The sequence below is a fragment of the Fusarium musae genome, chromosome 10 (genome assembly GCF_019915245.1).
Source record: "Fusarium musae strain F31 chromosome 10, whole genome shotgun sequence".
Classification (NCBI taxonomy): domain Eukaryota; kingdom Fungi; phylum Ascomycota; class Sordariomycetes; order Hypocreales; family Nectriaceae; genus Fusarium; species Fusarium musae.
In genome coordinates, this window is record NC_058396.1 from 896,319 (window position 1) to 911,300 (window position 14,982).

At 48.1% G+C, this 14,982-nt stretch overlaps 5 protein-coding genes across 5 annotated transcripts; 1 reads left to right on the top strand and 4 right to left on the bottom strand.

Moving 5' to 3' along the window:
- Nucleotides 1–2,046: 2,046 nt before the first annotated feature.
- Nucleotides 2,047–5,070, bottom strand: J7337_012450 (uncharacterized protein; the record flags this gene model as incomplete). The annotated part of the gene is made up of 9 exons (XM_044829971.1): nucleotides 2,047–2,260; nucleotides 2,327–2,593; nucleotides 2,644–2,872; nucleotides 2,931–2,977; nucleotides 3,035–3,149; nucleotides 3,203–3,377; nucleotides 3,434–3,575; nucleotides 3,718–4,970; nucleotides 5,023–5,070. 9 exons carry the CDS (start codon nucleotides 5,068–5,070, stop codon nucleotides 2,047–2,049), a joined length of 2,490 nt encoding a protein of 829 aa, XP_044674887.1.
- Nucleotides 5,071–6,159: 1,089 nt separating this feature from the next.
- Nucleotides 6,160–7,841, bottom strand: J7337_012451 (uncharacterized protein; the record flags this gene model as incomplete). The annotated part of the gene is made up of 3 exons (XM_044829972.1): nucleotides 6,160–7,070; nucleotides 7,127–7,509; nucleotides 7,558–7,841. 3 exons carry the CDS (start codon nucleotides 7,839–7,841, stop codon nucleotides 6,160–6,162), a joined length of 1,578 nt encoding a protein of 525 aa, XP_044674888.1.
- A 918-nt stretch (nucleotides 7,842–8,759) lies between these two features.
- On the bottom strand, nucleotides 8,760–9,284 carry J7337_012452 (uncharacterized protein; the record flags this gene model as incomplete). Its single annotated transcript, XM_044829973.1, has 1 exon — nucleotides 8,760–9,284. One exon carries the CDS (start codon nucleotides 9,282–9,284, stop codon nucleotides 8,760–8,762), a length of 525 nt encoding a protein of 174 aa, XP_044674889.1.
- A 677-nt stretch (nucleotides 9,285–9,961) lies between these two features.
- Nucleotides 9,962–11,624, top strand: J7337_012453 (uncharacterized protein; the record flags this gene model as incomplete). Its single annotated transcript, XM_044829974.1, has 2 exons — nucleotides 9,962–10,088; nucleotides 10,135–11,624. 2 exons carry the CDS (start codon nucleotides 9,962–9,964, stop codon nucleotides 11,622–11,624), a joined length of 1,617 nt encoding a protein of 538 aa, XP_044674890.1.
- An 844-nt stretch (nucleotides 11,625–12,468) lies between these two features.
- Nucleotides 12,469–14,634, bottom strand: J7337_012454 (uncharacterized protein; the record flags this gene model as incomplete). Its single annotated transcript, XM_044829975.1, has 3 exons — nucleotides 12,469–13,122; nucleotides 13,170–14,162; nucleotides 14,215–14,634. 3 exons carry the CDS (start codon nucleotides 14,632–14,634, stop codon nucleotides 12,469–12,471), a joined length of 2,067 nt encoding a protein of 688 aa, XP_044674891.1.
- Nucleotides 14,635–14,982: the final 348 nt, after the last annotated feature.

The following is a 14,982-nucleotide window of genomic DNA, read 5'->3' on the forward strand; positions in this document are numbered from 1 at the left end:
AAATGGACTGCTTTTCTAAACTTCCTCCTGAGCTCAGGATCCGAATCTTCTCTCACTTCACGTCTACATCTACAATCTTTCGACTGGTGCAAGCATCTCCAATCATGCTTTCTCAATACAGGGTGTCCAAAACAACTATAAGACGGCAATATGTTGTCAACCTACTCGCCGGTGATCGGCACGAAGACCTCCTACAGGACACATTGGGCCTTCTTTATCTGGAGCTATCCAACAAACAACCTGACAATCATGTCATGAAATACATCATCAGGCAGTGGAACTCAAAGTCGCTCCCTGATCCTTTTGAAGAAAAGGATCAGGCTGCCATTGCCAAGCTTTGTAAACTCTTGTGCTCCATGAGTATGTTTGTGGAAGACTACATCAGCAAAGCCACTTCCTCAAACCCACCTCAAGCCTATCTCTGTCTTCCTCAGATCGGCGACCCAAGTAGAGGGCTCTACTACAAGGAGCACAGCTTTAGTCCAAGACATGTCACTTTAGATGATCTCACACCATCAGAACGTCATCACCTTATCTGGGCATTCATCAAATACGACATGTACTACAAGATTCAGTCACCTAAAGTGGCTTTGCTGACAGACGACAACGAACATAGTGATATGTGTGAGAAAGCATTTAAGGAACTCACCAACGGCGAGCGCGAAGCACTTTCTTGCGTTTCTGATTATGTCACTGCTGTATATGGGGCCCTCTTCACAGCATCTACACGTTGCTCAACCAGCCATGCTTCCAGTACTTTACAAGATACGCCCGCCAACCCAGCACGCCTGTTATACCCAGATAATCTTTATTTCAGCCCATTATTAGCCTTTGATGATATGAAGCTACCATCAAAATGCATTCGGGAATATGTTATTTATTTAGCAGTCCTCGGCTTTGATCTACTCGGAGACCTAGTACGGTTTGCAAACAAAGCACAGCCCGAAGATATGCGGAGCTGGTTTTATACCATAATTTCACATGCGGAGAGATCGCAGTATCTGTCCCTTGACCACTACCGCTTCCCCTTCTTCGAAACATTCTGGAAACCAACAGTCAATCGTCGCGATGGATCGCCGAGAGCTCTCTTAGTGCAGAGATTGTTCGTTGGAGGCATTTGGAATCTCAACCAAGGGAGCGTTTTGTCATGGTACACGCTACGCATGATATTTAGACAACGAGCGTGGATTTTCTTGGATGATACTCGACTTCTCCAGAAGGGTCTCGGCCACTTCCCGGCAATCGAGGATCTTGAACACCATCCACTCCCTGAGCATGGATTGGAAACCATGCATGCAGCCGAGGAGAGACAACGACTGCGCCATTTACAACTTTGCCAGTATCGAAGAGAAGCGGGTACCAAGGATACCCAAAACGAAGGACAGGAGTATATTTTCAAGGGAATAATGAGGATTTCATCGGCCGCTTTTTTGATCAATCAGTCAATAGAGTTGTGACAACATTTTGGCAACACATCGGAACTACCTTGGCTATATAGGTGAGGTGCATCTATTCTAGCGAGGATATTAGACCTACGCATCTCAGGATATTCGTCAATGCAACTTATAATCGCTGAGGCTTTAGTTCAATCTCATGATTTATTGCTATATCATCAGACTCAGTTGTACGGTTTCATGCTTTTCGCTGGAGACGCTATTCGAAAATCGCTAGATTATGGATATTTTCTGACATAGGCTCAGGAAGAAAACCAGCCTCATTGGCTGTCAATGAGCTACATGATCCTTCAACATGACAAGTATCCAACCATCATCCATGCCTCGTATACAGACCGTTTTGGGATACGCATCGCTTTAGAGTCACTTTTAGAAGAACTTCAGCTATAGCTTAATCTACAACAAAATAATGCATTCATTATTCTAGGCTTGATATGCCTGAGCTTAAGTGTAGCTGAGCAGCCAAAGGTCTAATAAAAGGTTTTATGAACATAATGTGTCATATCACTCCTCTTTGAGTGAAACGAAAGAAAGGTAAGAGGGGCCACGACGAACTTATGGATCTGGCCTATTGCCGTGCCGTTTGCCCTGCTCAATTACATGGGTAGTTAGTTGACTTAGGCTTTCCATTAGTAAAGGAGAACCAATTCGAAAAGGCCTCGGATGCGGTGCAGATTGGTAACATAACAACTCCTGGGGCCGTGACATTGTACTCAGAGACTAGATCCATACCATCAACTGTGTTGGAGGGATCAAGCATAGACCAGCCGTTGGCATTTCCGTTACCAACAAAGCTGTTTACAGCTCTGTTACCAAGTATCAGTGGATGATTCAACATAAACCTAACGGTTTCGAATATGAGTTCCACTTACCCGTTCACGATATCTTCCTTGGTCAATCCACCAAAAGCTGTTTCTGATCCGGTCAGATCATCGAGTCCTGGCAGAGGACTGAAGAAGTTGTCGGTGCAACCAGGATTGAAGCTTCCATGGGACTCGTCGCAGGTTCGAGCTTTCCCTGTGCACCCGATCAAGTAGTACATCTTAGAACCGACACAGACCCCAGATAAATCGTAGTTCTTGGAGTTCATGTGCTTCACAATGGGCTTATCTCCACAGCCTTGCTCAGAATCGATGACACTGCAAGCGCGGTCAGTGAAAAGTCGTAATACCGCAGAGTGTTAACGTACACTGGGCCAAGTTCGGAAGATGATAGCTGCCAAGCGAGTGGAACCAGTTCCGCAAAGAGCGCCTTTGAGACCAGGGCTTGGATAGAATCGACACCAAGATCTTTGTGCTTCGTTTCGAGCATCTGGCCGTCGGTAATAGCGGTGAAGAGTAGATCAGTGTTTTCCTTAGAACCGTTGAAAAGCTGCTCATTCATCGAGACGATCTCAGCTTGCCAGATTGTAACGATTGCTATCGAATAGTTACTTATTAGTAAAGCATTAGGGAGCTGAATGACATCGGTACCTACCGCTGAGCCTAGTAGAGATGGAGTTCTCGGCACTAAGGGCACTGTCACTGCAAGGCTTTAGTCAATGTGTCCCGGAAGCGCTGGTAGCAGACGTAGCCACTTACTCTTTCAGGGTGTCTTTCGCAATAGTAATGCTGTTTGTTACCATCGGGTTCACCCAATCCTTGACAGTAGCCAATATGTTGGGATTGGCTTTGAAGTACGGCATACCCTTCAGAGCTACACATGGTTAGCCCATCATAATGCGACTCATGCAATCGACCGGTACTAACCTAAATTCCACATCGGGGATACCGCGAGGGAGAATCCAAGACCAATGATGTCAAGAAGGAGTTTGACTGAGAAATCGCTTGATTTGACAGGCGCAAAGGTGCTGGAGAGCTCTCCGACTTGAGCATTGATGTCGTTCTGGGCCCTGTCGAGCGCGTCCCAAAGGTTGAAGTGAACCTGCAAGTGATCAGCTTAAGCTTTCAACGTGGTGAATACCAATGAATTGTGCATACGCGGTAGATGGACTCCATAGAGTTGATGGCGAAATAGGCTCCCGGATGCGTGACGTCGTTGCATTGCACAACATTGGAGCCGCAGGGGTTGCCGTTCTCGATAGTACCGCAGTCGATGCCCTCTGGGCCATGGAAAAGGTTGCTGAACTATCAAAGAGTGTTAGTCATGTATCACAATTGGGTCGCGACAGCTACTACAAACCTGCTCTGTAAAGTTCAAGCCGCCAGGGAACGGATTGGCATTCCATTGATCAACACCCTACTTCCATGCCTGGTCTGCATACACAGAGTCCCAGCGAAACTTTGAATCTTTGGAGGCATCAGTAACTCCAGGGTTGGTACAGGTAACATGCTTGAAGTCATCACCCTCTCCGTTATCGCCGCCATCGCCACTAGCGTGACAAGTGCCATAACTGCAAGCGCTGTGATCCATACCAGGCCATTGGTTGCAAACTGGATCGGCATTACCCTTCTTGAATGGCAGAACCTGATAGTTACCATTGTAGATGTAGTTGGGACAGCCATCGCTAACGCACATTCCGCCGGTCGCAGTATAAACAACGTTACCACTGGGGTCCTTGACTGTGATGCGTTGAGCGCCGGTTTGAACCTCTCCAGCGCCATAGCCGTAGTTCATACCAGGGTTCAGAGGGGCTGTGTGCTCCGTGGTTCCAGAAACGGTTACCTTGTATCCCGATCCGTAGGATGGATTGAGGATGATAGCGTAGTAGAGATAGTTGACATCATCATCCCATCCGTCTGGCTTGCTGTAGTAAGCATCGTTGCCGTCGTAGGGACATTTCACATCTGAAAGCTCGGTTCGATACCACGCAGCACCAACGAGAACATCGCCGTTCATCGGCGTCATCTGAGAAGCTGACTGACCAGTCTTGTAAGCGTTGACGAAAGACGAGACAAGAGGTTGCCAGCCTTTATGATCCCAGGTTTCCTGGTTGGCATAGAAGTACGGTTCGGTGTCATTGTTTTGCTCAGTCCAGAGGTTTCCAACGTAATGCGCTTCAGGGCCATCATTCCACGTCTGAAACTGAACATAGTCGGGCTGGGGATCCATGTTGAGGATGTTGACCATACGCTTCGGCAGGTTCAGGTCTCCCTGTCGATAAACGTGCGCTCCATAAGCATTCTTGTACTGCAGCGGACTGAGACCCATCATGTAGAATTTTTCGTGTTTGTGGGCACCGGCAAGAACAGGGACATCGATCGATACGTCTCCTGCATACTTGCCACCCAAGCCTTTGCGTTCGGGCCAGGCAGACTCACAACTAAAGATGCCATCGACAATGGGGCCCCAGTACGACCACCATCCATCAGCTGAATCATAGTATCCGTCAGTTTCGTCAAAGTTGGGCATGAAGAACATGCCGTCGGCGAGTCCTTTCTTCCATTTGATCCAGGTTTCGTTGTGCAAACCACCAGACGGGAATGTGCTGATGAGAGGACGGCCTTTGACTTGATAGTAGGCTGAACTTCCTTTGTAGGTGTCCCAGATCCACTGGTAGTCGGATGGACCATGGCACTAGAACTGTCAGCCAATATCAGCGGTAAGTCGGAAAGGTCGTTCCACATACCGACTTGCCACCATGGTAGCAGGCATCGCCAGAAGCATAGACATCCATGAAGATATACAGCTTGAAACCGACGGACTCTGCATGGGGAAAGAGATAGCTGAGGGCTCGAGAGACATAGTCGCAAGTAGATCACCAATGTTCAACGCGAAGCCGTCGAGGCCCATCGATTTGGCATTGTCGATATCTTTATGGGCATGCTCCTCGGTCACAGTTCCGACCTAGGCGGCATAATAGTTAATAACAGAGCACTGCGGGTAGATGAGTGGGAAAGCAACGGACCATGTAATGAGCAAATACTGCTTTAGCACTGGCAACTCTAGCCAAAGTGCTAGAGATGGCCAACAACTTGACTAGTCCCTTCATCGTGAACATGAGGAGAGCACCTTGAAACGTAGGTGTGAGGTGTCGATACAAAGCGACACATTAGTATCATACAGCTTCTATGTATTCCCAACTGCTTCCTTTTGATATCTTCTCACATATGAGATGTTGCAACTTACTAGCAGGATTGGCCGAATGATTTTACATCGAGAATGTCGGAAATGACGGAGGCCACTAAAGCCGACGCATGTGTTCCTGCAGGAGCTGTCATGATAACCCTCCATTGCCCAATTCGGCATTTCAAATAGACTCACCTGTATGCTTCACTGATTTAAGCTTTCGATTATATGCTAAATATTTTGCTCGGTCGGCGAAGGATTGCTCTACCCTCAGAATCGCATAGCTTCAAACGCTATGGTGCCATTGAAGTCCCCACCACGGTGATCTCGGTAGCCTAGGCGAGAAGGATTGACTTTCAGGGAAGGTGACAGCCTGAATCCTTCAGATTGCATAAATCTTTTCGTAGTCAGTGATAGGGTAAAAAGGTTGCCTTGCTGCGATCTGCAAGGGACGAGATATGGAAGATAGAAATCAGCAGTGCAAGTAATACCGGGATTCGAGTCACATGGCGACGAGAGCGAGTATCACCGCCGTTGATTTGCAGATCGCCGGAACTTAAACGTCCAATTGCAGAGTCCATTCTAAGACTTAAATCTATCTCAAATTCAAGCACTTGACGTAACAGAAACACCATATCATACATGGCCAGCCTACAGAGACCCAAAATCACCCTTCCAAGCCTCGGATCAGTTGTATCTATGCCATCGTGTGTACCTCGGGAATTGCAGTCCAACGAGTACCGTACCTGCTCTTGCTACGCCAATGGGCTCCAAACCAGTAAAGAACAAAGGGAAACGAAGTCATGACACCAGAGATAATGCCAAAGAGGCTGAAAGTCCAGGCTCCACCAAGGTTGGTAAGCATGTCGAGGATGAAGACTGGTACAATGCCTGCGCAGGCCAATCGAAAGCATGCCGCAGTGGTGAGGGCAGATAGAGTTCCAGCTGGCGGATATGCATCAAACAGATAGGAAATGAACGAGATAAGAACCATCGCGTTGCCCCAGACATATACTGCTGTGCCAGAAATTGGAGCAAGGTAATGAATGCCGGGAGTTGCAGTAAAAGCTACCCAGAACAGAGAACCAGCTACCAAGAACCCTCCGAACATGGCTGGAACAAGACGCTTCTCGATATCTTCCACGTTTCGTTTAGCTCGACTGGAGAGTAGAGCCTCGATCAAAGAGGAGGTAAGAAGTGCGAGTATCACTCCGACAATAGCGGAGACGAAGGCCAGACCAGATTGTTTAACTCCGAAGCCATACGTGGCGCCCAATGCAGCTGGTACAGAAATGAACCACTGGAACACAACTGCAAAGTTGAGGCCAAGGTAGAGAGAGATGACGATGACGAGGGGTTCTGTAAAGAGCATTTTGGCTGGTGTAAGAACGGTGATATGGGTCATTTCGGATAGTGTCACGCCGCTTTGAGCGCATGGCAATCTGATACCGCTCTTGTTGTAGCGAATGCGGGTTCGTAGGATCTCTCGGCCGTATGTCTCGGGCATGAAGGAGCCAAATGCAAGGGCTGCGGTGGCAAAGATGAGGGTAACCCATGAGAGCCAGGCGGGCCCTTTGGCTGCAAAGACAAAGCCTCCGATAATAGGGCCTACAGTCACAAATGTTAGCTTTCTTTTCGCACTCAAGAGATAGCTCAGATCATACCGGCAGCAGCTCCAAGATAAGAGGCAAGAGTCAGGAAGGAGTAATATGTCACTGTCTTATTGGCAGACCAGACATCAGCGAAAGTGCCTTCGATCAAGACAACGCAGGGACCTCCAAAAAACCCAGCCAAGAAGCGGAAAGCCAGCAGTGTCGAAATGTTTGTCGCAAGACCGATTACAATCACACAGAGGCAGAAAAGCGGGAAGCTGGTGAAGTAGATGGGTCGTCGGCCATATCGCTCAGAGAGATGAGGAGTGTAGATGGGTGCGAAAAAGACGCCAAAGAATGGCATCGTGAAACCGAGAACAGCGACGCGCTGGGAGACACCAAATGCCTCTGGGATGGCGCCAATGGCTGCTGTGTAAGTAGTTGTTCCATACATACTATTTAAGTCAGTATCTCGTTGTCGTTTTGCGGCGTGGGTAACATACATGACAAAGACAAACAAGAATGAACAGGCTGAAACGTAGACTTTCTTGAGAAATGACCAACTCATGGGGCTATCAGGATCAGTCGGTGATAAGTTATGTCCTCCAGATCCAGCATTAGCTCTGATGCAAGGCTCGTGTTCATCGTCAGGCGTGTGTCGACCGTCCATGTTTTCTGTATGTGACGCCGCGTCGAAGGCTGGCATATTGGGTGTTGGTTCGAAGCTTGTCATATTGGAAGTCATGTCATACGTTGCTGTATGGTGAGCAGCTTCCATGTTGTTCATGTTGGAGATAGAGGTTGGAAAGAATCTAGATGAATCGGATTGTGTTGAAGGATGAGAAGTGGTGTTGTTTGATGAGTTGAACAAACAGATGCTAAGGTCAGTCGCTTATATACACCATTGCTTTGGACTCCAACATTGATGCTCTCATCATTTTTCCTCGAAGAAAATGCATCAAAGCTTACATAGCCCTGTCGAGAGGCGGAGCGACGCCATTTGCATCAGCTCTTTGAGATAAACAAAACGAAGTTGCCCAATGCCGATCAAAACCTGGGGTCAAACCGAATAAGAATTCATTTTCGCCAATGTTTAATTGAAGCTTTGTCCGCCAGATAATCAGAATCACTAAATGCAGTAAAGCTGTTGACTTGGCTCCCGCAGGGCTGAAAAGCTTAGTGCTGACATTGTGGCTTTGTTTCTGATTGCTTCCAATCTTTGGCGCTGGAGCTCCCTTGTACTCTCGAGCACTTTACTCAATTAGGCAATTCTGATTATGAAACTCGAAATGGTCTGAGCGAAAAATCGTATTTGGGAAATATTCAGGGGATCATGACGAGTATAGCCAATAGCTAACTGCCTTCAGGTTGAAGCAGGAACTGACTCCAAACACAGCAGCGTGCAGCCGACCCCAAGGTTCTGTCGCGACTAACAGCTGGCTACCCGCTTTTGACGATGGTCTACAGCGCACTAGGTACCCGCAGCACCTTGACCCGATAGGCGGCTAGAGGGCCCTAGCGCTTCTACCAGCGACCGTAAACATCACAATTTAAAGATCGAGAAATGGTATTCGCGTAAATCTTGAGCAAAGAGAGAGACAATTTTATGATTGAAGACAATAAGAATTGATAAATTGATACTGAAGGGAAATAATTACATGCTACCTGTTATGTACCCGTGGCCATCACAACCTCCAACAAGTCATCAAGCAAAGTAGGCAGAGAAAGCAAGCAGACTCAAGATAGCCACAACCATGGCAGGTTGACCAGTGGGACATCCCGACACGCCGTTCATTTCATCCTTCTTCATACCATCTTCCTTCTTATCCATCTCGTCGGTCGAATTCATAGAGTCGCCATCAGATGATAATTTCGCCTGGCCAAAGTTGGCGTCAAACTTCTCGCACCAGAGACCAACGTAGGAGAAGTCTTTCGCAGTGTAGCCAGCATCAAGCTTGACCATGATATCCATCTTGGACGAGGTATCGCTGATGCGCTCCTTGTTGATACGGAAGCCGGATGACAGGTCTTCGGTCTTGGATCCCCACCAGTAGAGAGCAGGTGCGGATGCGTCTTTGAGTTCGTAGTCGGTGATCTTGAGTTCAGTGTTGCTGACGACCTCAACTGTGCCGCCAAGTCCAGCGTCCAGTGAGGATAGGGCTCCGGAGTCGCCCATCTTGGCGGCCAGGGCAGCGGAGGCAAAGAGGAGAGCGGCGAGCTTGAAAGCCATCATGAGGATAAGAGGTAATAGAATTGAGGGTTGAGGTAAATGTTGCGTTTGCAGAAAGGTTACAGTAGATGAAGGTAGATTGTGATGCCAGTGCGACTGCTGATGACTGGTTTCATCGTACTGTCTCAATCTTCTTATACTGCCGTCCTGCTTCAACTCAATTCTAGAAGAGGTAATTCAGATGATACAACAAATAAACTCCAGAAATAATTATCTGCCTCGGCGTTTGAGCCTAAGTGTTTCACAGCAGGGCTTTGCCTAATTTTACCGTAAAATTAAGCTTGTTTCCATCCGCATTGCCCAAAAAGGAAATTCTGATTAGCGATGGTGGTCAACCAAGCCAGCGCCCGCACCTCCAAGCATAGCCTCGACGCCACGCCAGGGATAACATCCGAGCATTTGATCAATCAACAATGTTTCTTATTTACCTTGTTGAAATGTTAATCTCTCAGCCCCATGCCGAGCGTTTATTCTTTGGAATCCAGTAAGCCACGGGTTTCGAATGGTAAGTTTGATCAATCATCAGTTACGATAGCTCCTTTGCACTGCCATGTTTTGGACAATATGGGCTTATTTGTCAAGTATTTAGTGTTTGTATTCTCCATGTTCATGCACCGTACTGAACCATCAATCAATTCGCTTTGACTTACGCTTCTCGATCATACTTATCATCCCAAATGACTGATCCCGTGATCATCGATCGCTATACTGCTGCAAGAGTTTACTTCAGCAGCGTTGTTGGCTTAATATTCTTGGAAGCGCTCATTCCTTTCAGTATCTACGGCTTCCAAAGATACAACAAGTGTAATAGTTCCATTTATCCATGCTAGGGCTTCGCTGATTTATCCAGATCGACAACAAGATCGAAATGTGTTGCACTGGAGTGTCACTGTCTTGCTTCACAAACTACACAGCTTCCCGCTTCCTCTCCCCTACTTAGACTGGCACATCACCGATTCTGCTCGCTTTACAGCTTTTCTCTCGCTCAATCTGGTCTTCAGTATACAGTCAAACGAGTACACGGCCGATTACACTCTCTACGGCTGGCTAGCGATTGCCAATGCTGGTCTCGCACTTCTAATGGCATCCCGAAACAATCTACTCGCGACCCTCTTGCGTATTCCCAGCCCAGTCCTCCTCCAGTACCATCGCTGGATCGGCCTTGCAACAGTTGCCCATACAACAGCCCATATATCGTTCAATATCCAGCATTACATTGAGACAAAACAAGTCACCACCAGCTTTGGAAACCATCGGATCCAGGTTGGCTTGATGGCCTGGATCGCGTTAGCCTTACTCTTTCTCACGTCCCTACCGATTGTGCGACGCCGCTTCTTCGAGATCTTCTACTACACACACGCTCTGTTCTTTGTTTTCGTCGTCGGGGCTCTGATTCATGCCTCGCATGGACCAGAATTCATGCTTCCAGGGCTTTTGCTCTGGGCCATAGATCGAGCGATCCGATTTGCGTACAACTTTCGCACCATCCAAGTGCAGAGTGTCGAGGCATTCGAAGGCAACGTAACAAAGTTCAAGGTGAAGGGTCTGAGGACTCGTAGTCCCGGACAGGTTGTCTGGCTTCAAATCCCAAAGGTGTCCTTTTTGAACTGGCATCCATTCACTGTCGCCAGTGCACCGAATGATCCTGAGAAGACTGCGACAATCGCCATTCGAGGCCTTGGGGGGTTCACTAAGGGCGTACAGTATGCCGACTGTAGCGGCGATGTGAATCTGCACGGATGCACCTCTTTGGATTCGAACAGCATGATGGCTCACCCGCTCAAGATGCGTCTTGATGGCCCATACGGTGTTGGGTCAGTGTCCTGGGATTTGTTTCCGGTGACTGTCCTCGTCGCCGGTGGCATTGGAATTACCCCAGGTATCAGTATTGCGTCACATATCATAAGACAAAGGGGCTTCGATGTAGACAGTCATTCCGCGTCTCATATTCACCTTCTTTGGGTCGTCAGAGATGCTCAGCACATCCAGTGGTTCGCAGATGAACTGACTGAACTTGTCAATGCATGTGCAAAGCCAGATTCGACAACAACTCTTGAAGTCTCGGTATTTGTAACTGGTGGAAGGGAACTTGAAGGTCACGTGAGCGGCCCGTCTCATGAAATGCAGGTCATGAGCTCTCCGCAACCTTGGACTATTCATTTGGGGCGACCAGATCTAAAGCAGTGGTTCAGGCAGCTCAAGTCTAACAATCTTGGCATGGATGCCGCTGTGAACTTATGTGGGCCAAGGCAACTTATTGAGCAAGGTAGAGCGGCTGCATGTGATGTGTCTGATAGAGAAGGACTTTTCTTTGTACAGGAGGAGGTGTTTGAGCTATAGACTGTTGTTTACGTTCTCATTGTAGCTATTATATACTCAATTGATCATTATGTCCCAATGGAAAACACTATTCTAGGGTGATTGCCATAATACAGTCATCCACTCCCATCCTAAAATTATTGAAATATAGTCTAAACTGGTCTAAACTGGTCTAAATTGGTCTAAACTGGTCTAAACTGTAGTCATTCTTCGGCTTTCGTCACTGAGGTTTGCTACACGACGAATCAAATCATAGCTATCAAGGCCCACTGTTTTATCTTATCACTGACACTTGTTTTCTCAGCGCCTGAGGTGCTGACTGGCAGGGACGAGCCAAAACAGTCGCCGAAGCCTCAACACCAACGCCACACCTAATCCGCCGATAAAAGCATATCGCGATGGTAACATAATCGGCAAAAAGAACATTCGGAAGGCAATGGGATTGCTCCCGCCAGGGCTTGAACCTGAGACCTGATGCGAAAAGTGAGGTTCGTTCCCCGTCAGGGGAAGGAACCTCACTTTGAGCTTCGATGGGGAAGGAATCTCACTTTAACCGTCTCCACTTATCATCACTACCACCACCCACTATCACCAGCTATCACCCATCCCCAGTTGTATCACCACCCATCACCACCACTCATCACCAGGTATCTAGAAATACAAGGCAAAAGGAACAGAAAATTTACTTAGAGGCTAAAAAATAAAATCATTAACTTTTATCACCTTCTAACACTATCTCTTAGTTATTCTACACAAGCTCCATCCGTATCAATACCTCATACCCCAGAGGAAGCACTTTTATCACATGCAACAGGGTGACGAACCTCATTGATCTCCACTTTAGCTCTTGAGAGGTCCCTCCTTCTCAATCTCCTTCCCTTCGTAGGTTGCCACCACCTGTTCCTTCCTCTGGATCAATGGTTGGGAATTTCATTCGGGTAGTTTTGATCAAGCCTTCAAGGCCTTTGGGAACGTTGAACGGTTCATTGATATCACCGACTCTGATCGCTGACTTGTGGCGGTCAGGGATTTGCTGGGGCTTGAGTATATCGTCATTCGATACTACCTTCACTCCAGCCCGAGTGACTGGGCGTGAGCCGGGAGCAAAAACAATTCCAGCCCTGGTTGGGTGAGGGATAGGTGCGGGTGCTGGCTCATATTGGCTATATCTGATGTTTAGAGCGGCCATCTTTACCTGGCGCTGCCTTTCTTGGTTCTTACGAAAGGTCTTTGACTTTGACTCGAGGTGCTTTTCCCAGCCAGCATCGTACCAGCCATCCGCACGCTTTAGGCGGTCATGTTCAGCACCAAATCTTCCGTAGGTGATATGTTTCACCAGAGCCTTGACGTGGAAGAATTGAGAATCTTTACCGAGACGTTTGCAATATGGACAGGTTATGCGCTTGTCGCCGGAGGCCTCGAAAGCCAAGGTGACTCGTCTCACCCATTTTTGCTTCGGCAGGTGGAGCTTGGATCTTTCATGATCATAAAGGTGAGTGGAATCGTAGTACCTTTTATTCTGGCTATGTATTAGTAGGTTCGTCCGGCCACACCGGCGCCACATACCTTGAGTTCCTGGCTGATTGTCTCATCATCTTGGCATTGAGGGCAAGGAACACCATTCTTTCTCAAATTCCGGTACTCACTCATTGTGTTGGACAGAATGAGTTGCATAAATGCCTTGGCAGCCTCGAGGTAAGGGATATCTTCGTTGGCTTCGGGTTCGTCCTCATCAAGCTCTCTGTGGATCACTCCAGGACCATCAGTGTTGTTGATCTGATCATCCAGGTCCTGCTCGGGCAGTTCTTCAACATTGTGGATGAATAAACCAGTGGTCGCATCCACCGCAGCAGGAGGTTCATCACTCGGACTTTCACCTTCGGCAATAGGGTCGGGAGCTGCTAGATTCTGCCGGGCCTTCTTCAGAACAAGTTCAACGAGGCGCGATCTCTCCAGGCGGTGTACGCGCTCGTCATAGTCGGTTTGACTCATCTCACGACGTTGATCCTGGACCTCCTGGGCAAGAAGAGTCTTGATTGCAGCTCGGCGAACTACTCGCTTGTAGTTTCGAAGCTCTTTGGCGGATGCGAGAGCCGGGTAGTTCGCGTCACCGAGCATCATTTGGCTCATTAACGCGTTGAGGGCTGGCCCGTGGATCTTTCTGGCCCTTTCATCGGTAAGGACGTGGATAGCCAACTCATGGCCACTTTTAAGCATTTCCTCTGTATGGCCACCCGTGTCACCGCTGACCTCATCTAAAGCCAAACCGCTGACATCTAGCGTGTCTTCTAACGATAGGTAGTACTTTTCAAGCGTACGGAAATCGGGATCGTGGTTCATAAGGGAACGTGCAGCGTCACCGCCAATCTTGCGAGTGAGATCGGTAGCTGCACGCCGGCGGAAGGAGTAGAATGTGAGATCTTGGGCATACCCAATCTTCTGGCCTCGAAGAGAGACGTATTGGGTGAGGGCAGTAGCTCTCATCGGCTCCTCGGTGACTTTCAGGCCTCGAGGGCTAGCGGCAAGGAACACAGGCTTGTCGAGGAACTCTGGCTTGATCTATGTTGGGTTTTAGCTATCGCCTGTCTTTTGGATAGGTGGTACCCCTCACCGAGATATACTTGGTTGCGGAACTGAACAGTTGGTCAAGAGTTTCAATGCCAACAAGAATCCCGCGGCGAAAAGCCATGGTCAAGAGCCGGTGAGGGACTGAGAATACCATGTTCTCAGTGTTTTGGGGCGACTTGATGATACATGTCAATGTAGAAGCCTGTACTGTTTTACTCCTTGACTTCTCTGGATCTTCGTAGTTGGTTTTCAGGTTTCGGAAATGCAATCTCGCAGTGAACCTTCCTTGTTGATCGTCCCGAGACAATTCGATATCTCTCCAAATCAAGAACGGCTTTTGAGGCGAATTCGCTGGTTTATTGTCACTTCTGGCGAGTGATCCCGGGCGAACAGCGCAGACTCGTCCAATGCACCAGGCGAGATGGTGACACTCGGCAACCTCAATATTGGGCGCAGAGATCATGTCGAGATCGATCAGTTGGCGAAGTTCTGGAAGCCCTACCTATCGTACGCGGGGCACATCATTAGTTTCAAGATAACCGGTGATCCGTATCACCGAACGTACCTTGGACATGTGCGTCCCCGCGGTTCCCGTCAATTGGAAGGCCTGGGTGGCATACCTCATCGCCTCAGTGGTGATGGCGAACAAGGTACTGCAGGGAAGAGGATTTTCCTTATATTTCTTTACCATTCTGTTATGCCAAAAGTTAAGAGCATTGCGGTAAACAACTAAGCCACGGTAGCTGATTCTTATTCCTTATGCACAACCACGACCATACTTGGCAATAAACATGATAAACCTGCGTTAGGT